Source organism: Sciurus carolinensis, chromosome 2 (assembly GCF_902686445.1).
Source record: "Sciurus carolinensis chromosome 2, mSciCar1.2, whole genome shotgun sequence".
Classification (NCBI taxonomy): Eukaryota; Metazoa; Chordata; class Mammalia; order Rodentia; family Sciuridae; genus Sciurus; species Sciurus carolinensis.
Window position 1 is genome coordinate 104,437,469 of NC_062214.1, and position 19,952 is coordinate 104,457,420.

The 19,952-nt window shown below is 35.5% G+C and overlaps 1 protein-coding gene across 7 annotated transcripts in view; it reads left to right on the forward strand.

The window, feature by feature from the left end:
- Nucleotides 1-564: 564 nt before the first annotated feature.
- Nucleotides 565-19,952, forward strand: part of Cep152 (centrosomal protein 152) — a 93,833-nt gene continuing 74,445 nt past the window's right edge. For 2 of the 7 annotated variants that reach the window (XM_047540024.1, XM_047540026.1), the window contains exons 1-9: nucleotides 565-606; nucleotides 919-1,140; nucleotides 6,106-6,199; nucleotides 11,485-11,588; nucleotides 11,807-11,879; nucleotides 11,961-12,239; nucleotides 13,335-13,497; nucleotides 16,163-16,303; nucleotides 17,521-17,660. In XM_047540024.1, coding sequence (XP_047395980.1) covers nucleotides 6,113-6,199; nucleotides 11,485-11,588; nucleotides 11,807-11,879; nucleotides 11,961-12,239; nucleotides 13,335-13,497; nucleotides 16,163-16,303; nucleotides 17,521-17,660 — 987 coding nt within the window. In that variant the 5' untranslated portion in view covers nucleotides 565-606; nucleotides 919-1,140; nucleotides 6,106-6,112. Of the gene's footprint in view, nucleotides 607-918; nucleotides 1,141-6,105; nucleotides 6,200-11,484; nucleotides 11,660-11,714; nucleotides 11,880-11,960; nucleotides 12,240-13,331; nucleotides 13,498-16,159; nucleotides 16,304-17,520; nucleotides 17,661-19,952 lie in introns of those variants that run through there. The other 5 variants (XM_047540019.1, XM_047540020.1, XM_047540021.1 and 2 more) reach the window with 5 other exon arrangements.

Here is a 19,952-nt window from a genome sequence, read left to right on the forward strand (position 1 = left end):
TTAATGAAACAAATTTAAACAAGGCAGGAATTAGTAAGTTAGAAGACAAAGTATTACAACAAAGGCTGGGGATGGCACCTTAGAGAACAAAAGGGTGAAATGCAAAAACTTCTAAGGCAAGAAGATTTTGGTGGGGGAAACAGGGACTCTATGTGCTGAAGCCGGGGAACTGGGGTCTAGGAGTGGAAAGAACCGGAGACAGAAGCGCCCCCGCCCAGAGTCCTTCCACAACAAAGGTGCAAGCCAGTCCATCCTAAGGTCTCAGGCGGGGCACTCTGGCGTCTCTAAGCAACCGATAAGCCCACCCATCCAGAGTCAACCCTTTCGTAATTGGCTCATGAATTAACCAATTGGAGCACCTGGGAAACTTCCCGCCACCTCTGGCGCCCGCTTCAAACAGCCATGCTCTTGCAACTGCAGGCGGACCTCTCAACCAAGCTTGAGGAAGGCGGAGACCTCCGCCTCCTCGCCCTGCCCGGAGTCGCCGGGCCCCGCCCACCAGGCGAACTTCTAGCGGGTGATTGAAGGAGGCGGCTGCTCTTCAAGGGCCTCAGGGCTCCGTGGGTTTGTTTGTGACTAGGAAGGAGCCAGCGGATTAGAATCAAGGTAAGGGGTTTGCTAGAAGTTGGTCTTCGGCAGGGGCTAGAGTTTCCCCGCGGTGACAGCGTCTGTGGCCTTGGGTGAATTCTGCCTCGCGACCGAGCTTGGGGTTTGGTTTGGAGGAGTGCGGGGTCCTCGGGACTTGGTTAAGGCTTCCTGCCGGGCTGACCTGCCCCCTCCCCAAATCGTGCAGTGGTGGACTGCCCGCGCATTACAGGGGTTCAGCTTTTGACTTTGAAGTGTCATTGAGACCTCTTCATTCTCCCAAGATCCTACGTAGATGTGACGTCTGGGAAGCTCTCCTCGTCTTTTTTCTAGGCTGCTGGGGGCCTGGAGACCCTTCCCGGAGGACCCCCCCGGCGGTCACCCCGGCGCCACGCCTGGCTCACAGTGGGTGCTCTGTGCACGTGTGTTGACCGAGTACTAGTGACGCTGGCACCCAAAGCCAGCAACCTAGGCTTCCTGGGATCCGTCCGTGCAGCTTTTGATCTCGTGGTACCTGTTTGATGTGCCGTGACTGACGCCCAACCGAGTTCTTTGGTAAGGTCGTTCATTTATGCAAGGCCATGCACTTATGTATTCATTCAGCCTGTGGGTACCTTTTGTGTATTAGGATTACTCTCTTCTTCCTCTGTTCATTTCGAATTGATGTATCCAAGCTGCTGTCATTAGCACTGAACACAGTGTTGAAAACAGATGTTGTCATCACTTGTTCATTTTATTTCCTCCCACCATCTTCTTTGTAAACTTGAACAGTACTTGGTAAATTGTTGAATGAAGGGGCCTTTTCAGCCAGGTGTTGCAGGTCTAGAACAGACTAGTGTGCTCTGGCTATTTCCATTCTAGAAGTGAAGTTAGGTAAGCAAGGAAGTAGAATTTTCTAACTTCCAGGACAGTTCTTATAAACCATTTTGGGGGCACCTAACCCTTTCTATCTTGTACTCATGAACTGTAGTCTGATTTAAGCTGATTTTCACCATGTACATTCATGATACATGGCAGTTTACATGCACTCCTCATATAGGTGATTGCATTCAACTAAATAAGACGCTGAAGTTGAAACCATAAGAAAAGTATGAGAAATGCAGTCTGAAAGTGCAAAGAAGTGACTAATTTCATGGGGAGTGGGGGTACAAGATTTGTGAAGGCATCTGGAAGAGGGTGGCATGTTCATCTCAGAGGAGTTTGCGTTATTTGAAGTAATGAAGGTTTTATGTTCACCTTTTCTTAGAATTTTGTTTTTACCCCATTTCATTAATGAAGGAACGGTGACAGTTTAAGATACACAGCTGATAAAGAGAGGGGCCAAAATTGGTCCCAGGTTGTCTGAATCGGTGCACTCATTCTTTTTTTTTTTTTTTTTTTTTGCGGGGTTGGGAGGGGGTACTGGGGATTGAACTCAATGGCACTCAACCACTGAGGTCTCACCGAGTTGCTTAGCACCTTGCTTTTGCTGAGGCTGGCTTTTGATCCTCCTGCCTCAGCCTCCCCTGCTGCTGGGATTACAGGTGTGTGCCACCAGACCTGGAGGTGCCCTCATTCTCTAGCCACTTACACCATATTGTGGCCTTTAAGATCTATTTCTGATCTAAAGCCTGTTTTTTCTGTAAAACCTCTTAAAGCCTTTCTTTCTTGTTAGACAAGTTAATTTGCACTTTGTATTTTCCCCCTTAAACAGAATTTATTACAATATATCATTATAACTGTTAGTTTGTAACATTGTCTCCCTAAGAGATTATGGACTCCTTTGATCCATAGGTGCATCTAGGATATATTTTGGTATACAGTAATGTTCAATAAAAATTTATTGAAATAATTCCCTTAGGGTAACATGCATGTATCGTATTAATTTAGCAAATATTTGTGTGCCTACCATGTACACCGGGGCAAGTACATTTTAATTCTGCCATCAGATTGCATAGTTTGTTAAATGAGGTTAAAAATGTACTTGTGCTTTGTAACCTTTTATCCAACTAAACACATACTAGTTTGTTGCAAGGAGGGCAAAGAAAATATAACCAGAAACAACAAAATGAGTGCTAGGTTAGATAACTGTCAGAGAACTGTCTGACCTAAGAAAGGAACACACATACATTTTATATTTCTTGTTAATGGATTCAGAAAAAAGTTTTCTATTTAGGATGAGACTCTTAACTAGATTACTATATTTTTAAAAAAGTATTAGGTACACTTATTCTTCATGTTGATTTTTTTTAAGTGGTCCTCTGTCAATGTAGATATATTTTATTATTTTTACTTGTGATATAGTATTGCCAAATTAATTCAAAAGTAATTTTTTTAACTAGGGCAATACTTTTGTAAGTGTTCCTTTAAAATATATTAATATTGATAATTTCAAAATGGCTTTAGCAGTTTATATTTTTACCAACTATTCATGAGCCATACATAGTAGCCAATATTAGGTGTTACAGAGTTTTGGGTTTTTTTCAATATAATGATTGAAAATGGCATTTTGTTGTTTAAATGACATTTCCTTGAATTCTTCGTGAGTTCAGCATTTTTTCAATTTAACTGAGCATTAATATGTCATTTGCCCATGTTAAAACTGAGTTGTCTTTTTCTCACTTTCTTGCAAAAATTACCTATTAAGGCCTTGTCATGTGTTTGCAAATATTTTTCTCATGATTTTCTTTGACTTTGTTAGTGATGCATTTTTCTGATATATAATTTATTAATGATGTCTTTGCCTTATACTCATTTTCTGTGGTTAAATTTTTTTCTTATGGCTTCTGGATTTATTATCAGGTTAAGACTGTGTGTGTGTGTGTTTAATGTGATCTTATTCTGAATATTATAGTACAGTCTCTGAAAGTGGTAATTAGTGGTGATTAAAATGTCAAAGAAAAACATTAGCTTTTAATTTAAATTTCAGGTATTTCAGTTAAAATACTAATTACTTTCTTAGTCTTTTTTAGAACCTCATTAAGTTGATCAGATTTCTCTTGTCTCTTAAGGTCTCTGGTAGTTTATCCTTTTTAGAAGGAAATCTTTTTTTGCACCTTTTGTTCCTCAATGATGGAGATTTGGGTCTTTTCATCTACTAATGACATGGTTTAGATTTAAAATGTCATTTAAAAAAATGCAGTTTGGTGTTTTATTCTCTTCACTTAAAAGCAGAAACACCTTGTAGTATCAATCCATTTCCTGAGAAAAAGTACCTCAATATTTAATATTGCTCCTGTATTTAACAATAGGCTCTTGTAACTCTTAAAGTTCTTTTTCAGTATTCAACTTCAGTTAATGACTGATTAATAAAGGTTTTGGGGGAAACTCCCTCTCTTCTTTTGCCTAATACAGGAAAAATTAATCCAAATTTTATATTCTGGGTTGTACTTAGAGTTAAATGAAAGAAGAGGTGGGGAATACAGTAAGCAGAATTTAGAAACAGCAAGGATTATTTCTTCCTGGAAGCTTCAGGGTTATCTTTAAGGGCCAGCTTAATCTGATCTCTTCACGGTGATGGAGTTTACCTGGGCTGGGGTTTTAATTATCTGTAGATTCTGTACTCTTGATATCTTCTTGCAGGAGTGAACAAAGTTGTGGAGACAGGAGATGATGTGGTTTTCCTCTCACCCTGTCAACTACATTGTAGGCTTGTTACCATATCCAGATCTTAATCTTAGGCTAGTACGTAAGAGAATTCTTATAGGTGTTGGGTGAAGACAAGGATTTAGATTCCCCAGGCATATAGTTTTCCTTTTAGTGAAAGAGTACTTATGTCCCTTCTTTCTCTAGTCCTGGCACAGGAGTAAAAAGAGGAGTAAGTATGACTGCCCTAAAAAACAGATGCTGGGAGGGTTAAACTTGACATGAAAAGCTTGAGTTGATGAAGGTTGAAAGGGAGGATTTTGGATGCAGGCAACCAAGAGAAGACAGAATGAGAAGGTGGGCTGAAAATTAGCGACTGGCCAAAAAACATCAGTCCTTGAATTAAATAACAACAAAAAAATACATGTGTGGAAATTTTAAGCTTGGATATTCATATTTGTGTTAATGCCATATTTATTTTGAAGTGCACATTTTCTTTTCACATTTTAACATCTAAAATTATAATTGGCTGCTTTATCTTAGTGGTACAAATAGTACTATCATCCTCAAGGGTATCTTAGGTCTGATGAAATGGGATCTCTTTTGCTATAGAACTATTGGATTACATAAAAGTTTGTGATATAGTTCTCAACTTCTAACACAAGGGAGTTAATTTTTTTTTTCTTATTTAAAGTTTTTTCATTTATTTATTTATTTTGTGGTACTGGGAGAATCAAACCCAGGCCTTCGCACATGCTAGGCTAGTGCTCTGTCACTGAGCTATATACTCCCAGTGTTCTTTCTTTTATTTTGACACAGTCTTGCTAAATTGCCCAGGTTTTTTGAACTTGAGAATCGTCCTCCCTTAGCATCCTGGATAGCTGGGATTACAGGCTTCTACTGCCTCACCAAGCTAAGGAAGTTAAATTCTTTAAAGAAAATGCATTTGGATTGTTGGGTCTCTGTGCTTTTTATTTGAATTCCAGTTCAATGACATTTTAGAGCCTGAAGGGTGTAGTGACTGAGTTGTGACTCAGACTCACATCAAAGTGCATTTCATTGGCATGAAGAGTCAATGAGTGGAGGACGGTATTAGACCAGGTAATGAATGTTACCTGTTTACTTTTTTGGATCAGAATTGTTCAGAGTTTTGAAATCCTGAGAATTCTAGGTGTAGTGTCAGGATCCCCAAGTGTAATTTAACAATCAGCAGTCTTTCTAAGGGTAAGCATTCAAAAATGCATCTCCAGTTGTTATTTCTGCCATGCAGTAGTGGCTATTCCTCAGGGAGCTTTTGCTGTTGCTTTTAGATTTGGAACCTCACTGTGACCTAGCCTCTGGTTTCTAGTCTGTCTTTCCTTAGTGTTTTGCTGGAACCTGGTTTTATCAAGCTTACAAGCAGAACATTTAACACTTAGATTTCTGTCGTGTGCTCTATAATGTCAACCGGATTGTAAGTGGTTTCTGGGTAGCAATATTAACTCAGGATTTAGGAACTTACTTTTTGTAAAGTATGAAATTTGGATTTGTGTTATTCAAAGAATGAAGCAAATTATAGAGGATACTACCTGTGTCATACATCAATTTGGAAACTCTCAGGTTGTTCTTAAGATTTTTGTGTTTGACACTCTTCTATTTCATTATCATTTTTTGCATAAACAAAAATTACACTGTGTTAGGTTATACTTTCCAGGCCTTTAGAAAAATCTATTTGTACTTTTATTGTCTATTTGAATTTTAAGTTTTTTAATTGCTTCATGCAGGTATTTTCTATGAATCTGAATTAATTTGTAAGAACTCTGTTTTATATTTGTAATACATATTATCATACGTGAGTTACACATATTTTCTCCCAACCTGTTGTCTTTTGACCTTATCTATGACATCTCTTATGTAGTTTGTTCTGGGGACATTTTATTGACTATTTAGGAATCAAACATCTTCCCCTTCCCATAGGAGGACCATGTCATTAGACTTTGGCAGTGTGGCACTACAGACACAAAATGAAGAGGAAGAATATGATAAAGAAGACTATGAAAGGGAAAAAGAGGTGAGTTACTCACAAAAAAGACCCTAGACCCAATCCTTAACAACTTGTATTTACTGATAAAAATTATATCATCTTGTGTCATTTTGAAGGGATTTATAATTCTTAAAAACACAAAATACAACAAAACCCTAAAACCTGAAGGCTACTTGGACCTTTAGAAGGTGATGAGTGGAATACTTCTTTCTTTGAGAGAAGAATAAAATACAACTTAGTGGTGCCATAAGATAAGAATTTTTGGTTTAGGAGACAATGGCTGGCTGTGGAAGGAGAGGCCAAGTTTCTGTGCTTGGAACATAACAAGACAGTAAACAAGTAAATAAGTGAATAAAGTAATTTGAGTGAATGCTGGTATATCACTGATTACTTAGTGAATAAGCCATTCTCAAATTCCAACCTCCATATCATCCTAATCAACTGTACAATTATGATCTTGCCTTTGCCATTTCTGTTCCCTCCATGCTCGCATTGAAGATCAGATGGTGAAAGTGTATTTAATCTTCAGAAAAGGAAAGGACTTCTAAATAAGCAATTCAATAGTCAGAGGACACTTACACCATATGGCATCTCAAACCACAGACTACCATGAATATAGACCCATATTTCAAAAAAGCCTTCAATAATTTTATGGAAAAGTAAGGTACTATAATAATTTTTAAATTGCTATACCTCTTAATGGTAAATAGGTAAAAGTTTTGTCTCTGTGGGTCAAGGCATAGCAGAGGTGCATACCCACAGCTTCACAGTGTTTCCACTAAAACTCCATCTCTTATGCAGTCGATAGAACAGATGAGGGTACAGGTGAGTGAGTATTCATATGAAGTAATTGTTGCACATTACTCATATTCCTCACAACTTATTGGAGCATGTTAACTTCTTGGTGTACCATTTAGAGCTGCTGATGTAGTTGTCCTGGCTACTCAGTAGACCTCATCCAGAGTATTTCAGGCAAATGTTTACTTATAAAGCTGGGCCAGAAAAGAAGAATTCAAAAACTCTTTTATTAACTCATCTATAATGTAACAATGTGATTTTGAAAAATGCTTTTCATCTAAATTTACTATGCTTTGTGTGATTTCACACTTATTACTGAGATATGCCAGTGGTTATTTTGGTTTTTGTAAGCATCTATTGATAAAGCCACAGCTTAAGGTAGATTGTCGTTTGGAACTGTCAGAGTCTGATGAAGTATACATGTATTTTCTGCAGTGTTACCAGAAGTAGCTCTGTGATAATTGGTTCCAGATAGTAATATATATGTAGATAGTATCTACATATATATTCTGGAGCTGGTGGTTTGGGGAAGAATAACTTGGTAATCTGTGCTGTCAAGATAATTGCTGATGATGGTTCATCTAATGATAATATATTCAAAAGTGATCTTGGTAGGGAGGTGATTTAAGTAGCACCTGGCAATGCTGCTTTGGGTCCTCTTGATTTTTATAGACTTCTCCTCTCCTTTGAGCTTGGAATTGTGTATTTTAGAGGTAGGTTTTCCATTCAGTACCTTTATCCCCATTTTAACTGCCTCGCTTTATGTAGTTATAGAAACATTTTGATATTTGATTTCCACTAGAGGGAGTTATAAAGCTAGTGTTTATTTACAATTTTATTTGACTAATTTAGTGAGATTTTCTTGTCATTCTCTTACAATTCAAGAAATGAATGGTTGTGTCTTAATATTATATTTTTCTTTATCCATTTCTTATACCTTATCTGGATTGTGTCTTGTGAGTCTTTCCCAATACTATACGGGTATCTTTTAAGGAACATTGAATGATCACTGGCAGATTTGAAGCTTAACTATATACAAACAGGTAGAAATAAGTGTTGTTTTCCTGTAACCAGCTTCATGTTATATAAAAGACGAGGATAGTGGAAATGGGGGAGATTCAGACTCTGGTTGCAGGTCTGCACTTTAGGTTTCCCTGACTTTCTCCTTGTGTTTGCTGGACCTTGGTTTGCTTGCCTTTAACTGGAGGAACTCCAGTTATTGTTTGTGGCCCACAGTACTATTATGCACCATCTGTAGTGTAGCTCACACTTGTCTAATAAATATTGCCATATTTCTCTTTCAGATATACATCAACCTAGACAAGGTCTCCCCTACTTACACTACGAAATTTAGTTTAACTGATGAAATGCCTTTCCCCCCCTTGCATTCTGAACATAGCATAATTCATAAACTAAAACTGTAGCTGCCAAGTTATTTTGACCGTTTATCATTCCCATATTGGGCTTCTTCAAAGAATGTTTTAAACTTGGTTCTTTGATAAAAATAGATTCTGCTTAGTGTATATCCATGAGAGCTTTATTTTATAATTCATATTTGAAGTATCAGAATCTTTTCAGAAGTGTACTATCAGGTAGCCTGCTCCAAAGAGCAGATGACTGTTCCTTAGTCCATTTGTTGTTTTTCTCTTGGGAGAATATGTATTGTATGGTTTGTCATCTGAGAACTTATCCGTTCTCATATATCAGGGATTACAGGCTCTGAAGACAGTCTGTTTTAGTTAAATGGAAAATCTTAACAAAGGGCTGACATATTGTCTATTTTACTTTACTCCTGAACAGAAGTTGTTGATGAAATTCTTTGAGTTAAATGCCCTCTTTTTCTTTTTAGGAAATAAACATGACGTAATAAAGGGAGAGGAGTTTATAGAATGATTCAGAATATATTTTAGTAGAAGCTTTACCAATGACACATTCTTTTTTCTAGGGGAGGTATCTCTTAATTACTAAACTCATTTGATAGACAATAATATCCCACTGAGAAGATTGCTACTTGCAGTCAAAAAGCAGTCTGTTGAATCTGAAATTAATGAGGGATTAAATCTTGTCATTTATAAGGATAAATTTTGTCCTTCAGTCTATATTTGGAAGGTGGTAGATCTTTAATGAGGAAAATTTAGTTTCTAAAATTATGGATAGGTCAATATGACAATTTTGTGTTTTGTGGCACAAGGTTTAAGACCAAAAGCAAAATCTGTTTGACAGTGGGTAGGAGGAGGGCACACTTTGATCCTGAGCAATGGAGATGTTTGAGGTGGGATTTTGTTGCTGAATTACCTTATTAGGAGGTCTTATTTAGCTTTTTTGAGTCCTGAAGGTAAAAGGAGCCAAGGAGGAGGATCCAGCCACACCAAAGAACTTGATGGAGAAATTTTTTGAAGCTGAACTAAACTGTTTAAAAATGTTAACATGTATGCAAAATATAGGACTCTAGATACTAGAGGAATGAGTTTTCTAGTTAATAAGTTAATCTGTGGATCCAGAAGCATTTTTATTAGCTGATTACTCACACTGAACTTAATTTTCTTGCATGGATGCCAATTTTGTTAATTTCCTGATATCACAAAGAAAGCTATAAATAACTGCTTAATTTTTATGTAGCTATTTCTGTCTTTGTGAGGCAGGGGGAAATGTACTGTTCATATGTCCTTGTCAAGGTTCCCCTGAATTAAAAGGTATGTACTTGAACCTCAGTGAAGATTTAGAAGAAAATATTCTTTCTGTTCAGGAATCCTTACTTGATATAAGTATGAAAGATTGATTTTGTTGTTATTTCCCCCTATGTAACATGTGGGGTAGTGTTTTTCCATAAAGCAGTGATGCTTAGTTACAGACAGAACAGTTTGGACTACTAGACTCATAGCTAGTGCATTATTTTGGTAGCATGGTTTTGCTATCTTTCACTTGAAGTAAGTAGTATTCTTTTATGTGGATGTGTTTTGTTTGTAGTGTATAGTATAATTTTTGGTCAACACTGATGTGTCTAATAGTAATATGGCAATTTGATTTTTCAGTTATCCTACATGAGCAGGTAGGCAATATATCAAGGATTTGGTTGTTAGTATTAAGCAGATTTAAAGGTGAAGATAACTTTTCATTGAAATATATCTTTCTTTTTTTTCATCTTTAAAAAATCAAATTCATTGAGAAAACCTTCTCTTTTTTTTTAATCCAGGAATATAAAAAAAAAAAAATATGTGGGAATAAGGAAGAAGTATCTACTCTGCCTACTTCACATACTCCACTCTCATTTCCAAATTTTATTTCACTGTAACCTGGTTAACAATTTGGGACATTCTTATCAGAACGTTTCTAAGAATATATTTAGTTTTTACAAATATTTTAAGAAAATTTGTAAAAAATTCTAAACCCAGTACTCAGATATGAACTACAGGTACATTCCATTTCTTTTATACTAGTGACAGAGAAAGTGGAAAACAAAAAACAAACAAACAAACAAAAACCTGCCTAATCCATAAAGCATGTCATTTTTTTCCTCCAAGGTTTTATAGAATATTTAAGGTCTTTAAAATTCACTCATTACATAATTTTATTTGATTGATTTATGCACTTTGGAGAGAGAGAGTCGACTTAATTGGTGCTTAATTTAAGTCATTATAAGCAATCCCCTTATGGACTGTTTAGTAACATAATATTTTAATCTTCTGATTGTTACAAATTTTAAGACACTGTGTTGGGCTATGAAGAAAGACAATTACCCATCTTGAAATTCAACAGATTTTTTAAAATCACAATTTATCTTGAAACTTTAATGGATCTATTTTGTCTATCTAGTTTATGTAGGCAGAATGTTAAGAACAGGAGTTTTCTAGAATAAAATTGGGAGAGCAAAGTCAGATTATTTTACGTCAGTGTTCTGCTTTTGAGAATGCTATTGTAGAAAACAGAATCTCTCGACCCTCTTTTTACTCAAATGTCTTATTAGAGCACAGAGTATTATAAATCTTTTCATCACACTGGAGTTAGATGTCTGCTAATGAATCACTCCCCAAGGGGTTTCTCTCACATTGTGGGAGCTTATGGACTTCTAGGCCACCTGCTGCTGCTGTTCTCACCACCTGGGCAAAGTGCATCTGGCAACCCAGGTTCCCTGTGGGATGTCAAGTCCCCAAGGTCTAATAACTGGCAAAACAGGACTCAGATGCAAGTCTGCCCTGTGACAACATAATACAATGATTGTACCATTATGACTTATTGTACTTCTATAAAAAAAAGTTTTTTGGTTCTATTTTATATGTTTTTAAATCCGAGACCTTTGTAGAAAAAAGTTAAGCCTTCCAATATAAATCCTGATATTATGCCTTTCTCTTTCCTCAAGTGAAATGATGGACATAATTCATGTGGAATTTAAGAAATTAGTTAAATGGAGGAATTAAACTTCATTGACTTGTCCAGTCACTTGCTGTTCCAAGGCAGCTTTGATTAGCATCTTGGGTTTAGTTAGTGTGATACTGATGCAGACTTTCCTGATTCAGTTGCAGCAATTGCTCACAGACCTTCCTCATGATATGCTGGATGATGAACTCTCCTCCCCTGAACTTAACTTCTCAGACTGCAGTGAGGATGGCACAGAGGGAGAGTAAGGACCTGAAATCACTTTTCCTTGCATTTTGCATTTTATGTGTTTTGGTTCATGCTGTTAACAATAATGTAAGTGATTGTAAAATTGTAGACTGATTCTTAAACCATTGGGTAAAGGTTGAAGGGAAAACATCAAATATAAGAATCTTTGGGTTCCTTGTGTTTATATCCAAATAAATGTTAGGCTTTAAGTCTAAACTACTGATTTTTCTCAAGACCACATCCTTCTGAGCAATTGGAGATGAACTGGAACAAGCATCAAATTCTACCCAAATCTCAAAGTGTAAATGTAAGTATCTGGTGTGACCATGACCTTGATGAGGGTGGGAGTAGATCTTAGTGTTTATATTTTACTTTTGTCATCTAATAGCACTATAATGAAATTCAGGGCTTATATATTGGAGAAAAAAGTGGCAATGGCTGGGAAGAGAATCAAAGTAAAACTGAAGACCGACATCCTGAGTACCATCCCAAAGAAGGTGGAGATGAAGGCGAAAGTGGTTATAGTCCTCCAAGTAAACATGAGCAGACTGATCTGTATTGCCTTCCCGAAAACTTCAGGCCTTATACCAGTGGTCAGAAGCAGGAATTTAAAAACCAGCCAACCAATGTAGTTAAATTTTCTGATCCTCAGAGGAACTATTTTCAGGTATTGTAAGAATTTGACTTTCAAGAATTTGTGTGTGTATACCTACATTTGCATGATGTATGTGTGTGTTTAAGAAATGCTTGTAAATGTAATGCTAAGATGATTTGTTTTGACTCCAAGAATTTCTGAGAGTATGCTTATTCAGGTTCAGGCTGAATTAGTCTTGCTATCTTCTGTTTACAATCAAGTGCAATTATGATCTTAAGTCAAAAGTTTAAAATAGAAGCTTTTTGGAAACAGTTATTTAAACATTAAAAGTTAAGTTTGCCAAAGAATAACTGTCTTCCTTCACTGTTGCTTCTGGCTCTACCACTTCAGTGTGCTTCAATGAGAAGTTATGTTTAGGTGTCTTGATAATAGTGTTTAAAGCAGTAATTTTATGTAGATTACAGCATTTAGAGTTCTCAATTTTCTTGCTCACTACTCTTATAACAAATTTTAGTTCAAACACTTCAAAGCTAATGCCTGTTTTGTGTGTGTTATAGTAGTGGGATGAATGTTAAAAGGGGAAAAAAAAAATCCTTATTTTTACTATAAGCAAGATTAACGAAGTAAGACCTCAGGATACAGTTAGTTGCTTTACTTCTTAGAATTTTCCAATGACAACAAATGCCTCACTTTGCCAATTGCTATTCTGTGTTACTCAATGACAGGATGATTTTTGGTCTATTTAAGATGGCTATTTTCTCTTAATTCTATCTCAGGACAATGTTATTCATTCTATAAGCTATTGAATATTTATTATATATAAGGGATTGTATCACATGTTCTTGTTATTGAGTATGTGCATTTTTATATTCCCAGATGTTGGAATCATCTAAATCACTTGTAATAAAATAGTTATATATAATCTCATTGGAATTCTTGAGTTTTACTTACAAAATTGGTTCCATTATGTGCTCAAAAGTACAATGAAGGAATTAATAGTGTTAAATAACAATAAGCACTCTTTTTGAGCAGAGACGTCTGTAAAAAATTTGTAGTGGTACCACAATTAGCTCCTATAACATAAAAATTAAGGTGTGTAATTCAGAGAATTCTGGAAGAGAAGGCCAAATCCTAATTGTCATTTCATTTGTTATCTTATAATAGCAGTTTGGTTCATCACAAGGTCCTAGTTGTCAAAATTTGGAGCCATATAAAGTGAAATATAAGCCTTACCAATCTTCTGTCCAGAATAATAGCTCACCAGTCCAGGAAATAGCAGGAAGTGACACCTTTGAAGGCCTGCAACAACAATTTCTAGGAGCTAGTGAAAGTAGGTATCACATTTATATTTATTGCTAAATAACATAATTGGGAAGATTTGAACATTGAGTAGATATTTGAGTACATTCAAGAATTATTATTTTTTTAAGTATGACAATAGAACTGTGCTTGATATTTAAAAGTCTTTATTTTTAAAGCTCTATACTGACGTATTTATGAATAAACTGATAAAAACTCTAGAATTTACGTCAGAACAATATGTTTTGAGGAGTAATGTTGGGTGGGAGTATAGATGAAGCAAAACTGTCCATGAATTGGTAGTTGTTGACTGTCCTTGGGAGATGGGTGTGAGTGGGTTCATTGTGCTATTCTTTCTACTCTTATATATTTGAAATTTTCCATAATTAAAAAGTTAAAAGAAGGGCTGGGGTCATGGTCAGCAGTAGAGCACTTGCCTGGTACGTGTGAGGCACTGGGTTCCATCCTCAGCACCACATAAAAATAAATAAATAAAATAAAGGTATTGTGTCCACCTACAATTAAAACAAAAAAAAAATTAAAAGGAATTTTTTTTTTTTTTTTGATATCAGGGATTGGACCCAGGGATGCTTAACCTCTGAGCCACATCCCTAGCCTTTTTTTTTTTAATTTATTTATTCATTTTTTAATTTTTTATTTTGAGACAGAATCTCCCTAAGTCGTTTAGGGCTTTGCCAAGTTGCTAAGACTGGCTTCAAACTTATGATCCTCCTGCCTCAACCTTCTGAGCCTGTGGAATTACAGGTGTGCACCACTGTGCTTGGCAAAAGAAAACAATTTTAACTATTTTAGTCATTCTAGATTGTTAAGAACTTTTTATGAGCTTCATATATTTCTTATTGGAAACTACTTTGGAAAAATGACAATTTTCTCATTGACCTAAGATGTTTCATTATGTAGAAATGTAATTTGACAAATCAACCACATTACCATAACTTTTCTTTTGATTCTTACAATTTTAGTATAATGATTAGGCAACTCTGATATAAATTACTTTATATTCAGAATTTGATGTAGATCTCAGATTTAGTCATGTGGTACTTACCTCCAGTGTTTTTTGTACAGTGTGTACATCAATATAATAAGAGCTTATAGCTATGAGAGAATTTTGAGATGAAATGCTGGTACCAAAATTATCAAAACTTGAACAGCGACTATCCTGAATTGTACATCTAGCTTTTATTATCATGCTCTCTGGCATACTTAATAACTTGTAATTATTGTGTGTGTTGAAGAGCCAGTGTGAATCTAGAGTGTGACTACAAGTTTTTTTTGTTTTTCCTTTAATTGGTGGTGGAAAGGTTGTTCTGGATACTCTGGGTTACCTGGGCTAGACCAGAGAAAACTGGATTCATGTAATGGTTTCATAGCATTGCTTCTAATATATACTGGAATATACCTTGGGATGACACCTGTAAGGAGAAGCCCAGAACTCACTTTCCCCAGAAGGGGGGTCATCAACAAATATGGGTGCCCTTTCTTTGTTCATATGTTTTTGTGGGATGAGGAAGAGTACTTGGCATAATTGGCCTTAGGTTGAGTAACAGGCATCACAGGAGTGGCCTGGTGTCTCTGTGTGTCTTCTGGTCTTTCTACATATATAATCTCTCAACACCTTTATTAACTATGTACATTTTATCAAGTTGACTTATTTTTTAAGTTGGTTACATATTTGCCAAAACTTGACATTTGGAAGTTAATTAAATAACTTAATGGAAGAGTCAACTTTGGTTATTACAGCTTCTTAGCAACACTAATTTTAAAAAATGAGTTTAAGGAAGGTGGAGCTTGCAGACTTTATTTTTGAGCCAGACTTGCTATAAGGCCTGAGGAGTTTTACCTGGAACACAGTTTTCAGTCTTTGTTTAACAGCTCTTTTTAAATAGAGGACTGAATTATCTTGTTAGTAAGTAATTAAAACTTCCTAAGTGCATTTATTACTGATTGTACGCTTATAGAAACATTAGCCTAGTAGAAAATATAAAACATTTATTATAACATAATTGAAGCATTAATCTTTTCTACCAATTATTTTCATTTTTTTCTCTAATCTTTTTAAGTGCTCTTTTAAAATGACTTTGATTCTGATAGACTTTGAAGTTCTTTATTAACCTATTCATTAGTTAATAATAGAGCAGTTTTGTACCAACATAAATATAAATACAATGTATTTCCCATTCCTGCTAAAGAGAAACTATTTTGAGAAGGATATCTACCAATTTTTTTAAAAAAAAATGTTTTTATAGAAAATTATGTACTTTGTTTTTAATTTTACGAGAGCATATTACTCTATTTTTTTGTAGTTGTTATATACAGTGATTTTTAATTGACCATACTGGTAGTGATTCAAGATTATACCCTAAACCACATTTTTGTGGCAATGACACACACAGTAAGAAGTACATTTTTTACATTGTGATGTGGTTTCAATATAAGTCAATGTAAGTATTTGTAAATGAAAAAAGTTTCACAAACTTTTCTTACTACTTGATGTACTCTGATATATTTGATTTGTTCTATCTTGATTTTTTAAAACACCAGTCACAGTCTAGTAAACTGTTTTCACAATATTCTCAGAAATTATCTCCACAGCTTGAAAAATGCTGCCCTAAATGACCACACATTTATATTTTGGTATGTTTTTATCTAACAAATTGTCTTTAATTCCAAAGCAGATTCTGCAGAAAATATACAGATTATTCAGCTTCAGGTTCTTAATAAAGCAAAAGAGAGACAACTGGACAACTTTGTTGAAAAATTAAATGAATGTGAATGTCAAATTCGGTATCTGAATCACCAGCTTCTGATGATCAAAGGTAAGATAACAAATGCTGGGTGCCATTGTTTGTGAATTACACTAGAGCTAAACATCTTGTTTCCAACAATCTCAGATTATTTCTTCTTCTTCTTCTTCTTCTTTTTTCTTCTTCTTCTTCTTCTTTCTTTCTTTCTTTCTTTCTTTCTTTCTTTCTTTCTTTCTTTCTTCTTTCTTCTTTCTTCTTCTTTCTATTATTATTATTTCTAATCACCTCAATTTACTTGGTTACTTGGTCAGAGGACTTACAGTGAGATAGAGCAAGACAAAATCCCAGGACTTCTGAGCCCTTGCCTTGGATTACTTCTCTTCAGAATATATTATTTTGGAGTCCTCACTTTTTTTCCCATTTCTTCTTTTCCTTTATTTTGTTCCCCCTCCACTGCTCTCTTAGCTTGTTAGAATCACTGTACATTATTTAACTTTGCTGAAGGCATTCTGCCCTAAAAGCTGTTGAGTTCTTATGTTGTTACTTTGGATAAGTATTTCAATTCCCAGAGTGACTGTTTAGTTTGCAATGCAACATATTCTGAGTCTACAGATTAGCATAGACATTTTAAGCCAAATAGGAGTTTGGGATTCAGTGTGCCAAAGAGAAAATGGTGCCATTTCTGATGTAATCACATAGAGGAAATTCAGATTCAGATGATAATTGCTTACTCTTCATGATGGTCTGTAGTTTTGGTCAAAGTTGAACTTTCATTGGGAGAATAATTTTGTGACTGAACTCCAACTCATTTCAAATTTAATTGATGGTGAAAGGCTCTATTTCTCTATTGCTCATAACATTTACTTTTTGAGAAGAACTTGTGAGCTGATATAGCAAAGTAAGGGGAAGAATTTTAAGATTAAGTGAATGTAAGAGTTATTGCGAATATGTGTAGGGGACAGGTAGTCCTCAGTACCTTTTTTGATTAACAGGTTTCTCAGTTTAAAAAAAAAATGCTGAAATTATTAGGAAATTCTTTTGGCCCAAAGAAGATATAATAAAAAAATTTAAAGGCAGCATTTCTGGGTCTCTAAAATATTTTCGGTGTCACTCAACTTTTTTTTTTTTTTTTTGAAAAATTTTAAGTCATTTTTCTTATTTTCTTCAAGTCAACTCAAGTTCATGTCTGAATTGAATTTGTACAAAAGTATTTATATAGATCTGATAAGTATAATGACTATAAGAGTCCCTCTACAATAGCATTTATATAGACATTTTTAATGCCCTAGATGAGAAGGATGGTTTGACCCTCAGCCTTCGAGAATCACAGAAACTCTTTCAGAATGGAAAAGAAAGAGAGATACAGCTCGAAGCACAAATAAAAGCTCAAGAGGCCCAAATACAAGCATTAAAAGTCAAAGAAGAAAAGGTACATATTTTAACTTTATTCATGGTAAAAAAAAAAAAAAAAAGTTACTGTGAAGAGTTTGGTCACTAAACAAAACTTTTGGTAGGGTAGGACTAGATTTAGAAGAGCATTTTACCTTCCTCCACCATAAGCCTTCTTCTCATCTGACCTTGGAGGAGTCGTGCTGCCATTCTCCTGGCCACCTACAGATGTCTCCAGCTCCTCTCTTCCCCTTTGTCCAGTCAGCCATTAAGTTCTGGTGACACTCCCTCTTCTCTGTCCCTTCTTATTGCAAAAGTCTCTTAACTGGTCTCCAGTCTTTTATCCCTTCCACAGATTCTCTTATGGCCATCTGAGTAATCTTTCTAGAGTAATCTTTCTGATTTTGTTATTCCCTTACTTAAAGGCTTTCAGTAACCCCAATTGGTGGGACAAAATAGAGTCATCAGGATGACTCTCTGATCCTTGACTCTGCTCCTAATCTCTTCAGACTTCACAGTCTGTTGTCTTTCTATACTTATATGTATCATTTGCCTCTGGAATGTCTTTTCTACAACACACTATTTGATTAATAAACCCCTGCTAACAGGTTTTTTTTTCCCCCCTAAGTCTCCCCTGCTTCCTTCCTCAAGTCGAGTAATCATATCTATTTTAATAGACCAAGAACACCTTGAAGACATCATTGGGCTGCCCTCATCTTTGTTGCCCCACCATCTAGGCCAGTGACTGGCATGTAGTTTGGTGGTTGGCATATGTTGAGTGAGTGTAGTTGTTCAAAGTTGACCTAATTTTCTTATATATTTCTCTATTCGGGCTCTGACACTATCATAACTGTAACTTTATGGTATGCTTTGAAATTGGTAATTAAGATATTAAAAAAATTTTGCAAAAAAATTTTGTAATTTTTTTCATTTTCTTATCTAGATCTTGCAAATCAACTTTTTATGTTTCGAAAACAGAAATCTTCTTGGATTTTGATTAGCAAGACATTGCATTTTATCATTTCATTGATGAGTTAACCAAGTTTTGGAGAAGGCAAACTACTTGCCCAAGGTTACAAAGCCAGTTATTGACAGAGCCTAAATTTTCTGACCCAAATAGTTGCTTCAGAGTCCTTATCCAGAGAAGGTATTCTTTTTTAAGGCTGGAGCAGGCAAGTGGTGACTGCTGCTTCCTAAACATTTGGGGAGCTATTCTTTAGATTCACCTTTTAAGAGTGTTTTTATTAGTGTATTATAGTTTTACATAATTGTGGGGCTTATTTTGACATTCATGATGCATATAACATAATTTGCTCCATATAAATCCTCAGTAAATAAACCAATATCTTAGCAATGAAAGCAGTATTGAAATAAATAGGTGATCTCTGAAATAGAAAGAAGCATAAGATTTTCATGTAAATATGGATTATTTTTAATTTTTTGAAAACTAACAAACTTTTTTTATATAGTAAGAGATTATAACATTGTAATTTTTTTTATAAGTTAGAAATTGCATTTTGTTTTTCTTGTACCAGGGATTGAACCCAGGGGTACTTAACCACTGAGCTACATCCCCAGCCCTTTTTTTTTTTTTTTTTTTTTTTAAGATTTTTTTTTTTATTATTGTATACAAATGGGATTCATGTTGTTTCTTTATTTGTACATGGAATAAAGGCATATCATTTGTGTAATCATAAATTTACAAAGGGTAATGTTGTTTGATTCATTATTTTTTTTCCCTTCACCCCCACCCCTCCCACCTCTCTTTTCCCTCTATACAGTCCTTCTTTCCTCCATTCATACCACCCTCCTTATCCCTAACCCGAAACCTAACCCTAACCATAACACTAACCCCTACACCCCCCATTATATATCCTCATCTGCTTATCAGCGAGATCATTCGTCCTTTAGTTTTTTGAGATTGGCTTATCTCACTTAGCATGATATTCTCCAATTTCATCCATTTGCCTGCAAATGCCATAATTTTATCATTCGTCATTGCAGAGTAATATTCCATTGTATATTTATGCCACAGTTTCTTTATCCATTCATCAACTGAAGGGCATCTAGGTTGGTTCCACAATCTGGCTATAGTGAATTGAGCAGCAATGAACATTGATGTGACTGTATCTCTGTAGTATGCTGATTTTAAGTCCTTTGGGTATAGGCCAAGGAGTGGGATAGCTGGGTCAAATGGTGGTTCCATTCCAAGCTTTCTGAGGAATCTCCATACTGCTTTCCAGAGTGGCTGCACTAATTTGCAACTCCACCAGCAATGTATGAGTGTACCTTTTTCCCCACATCCTCGCCAACACCTGTTGTTGCTTGTGTT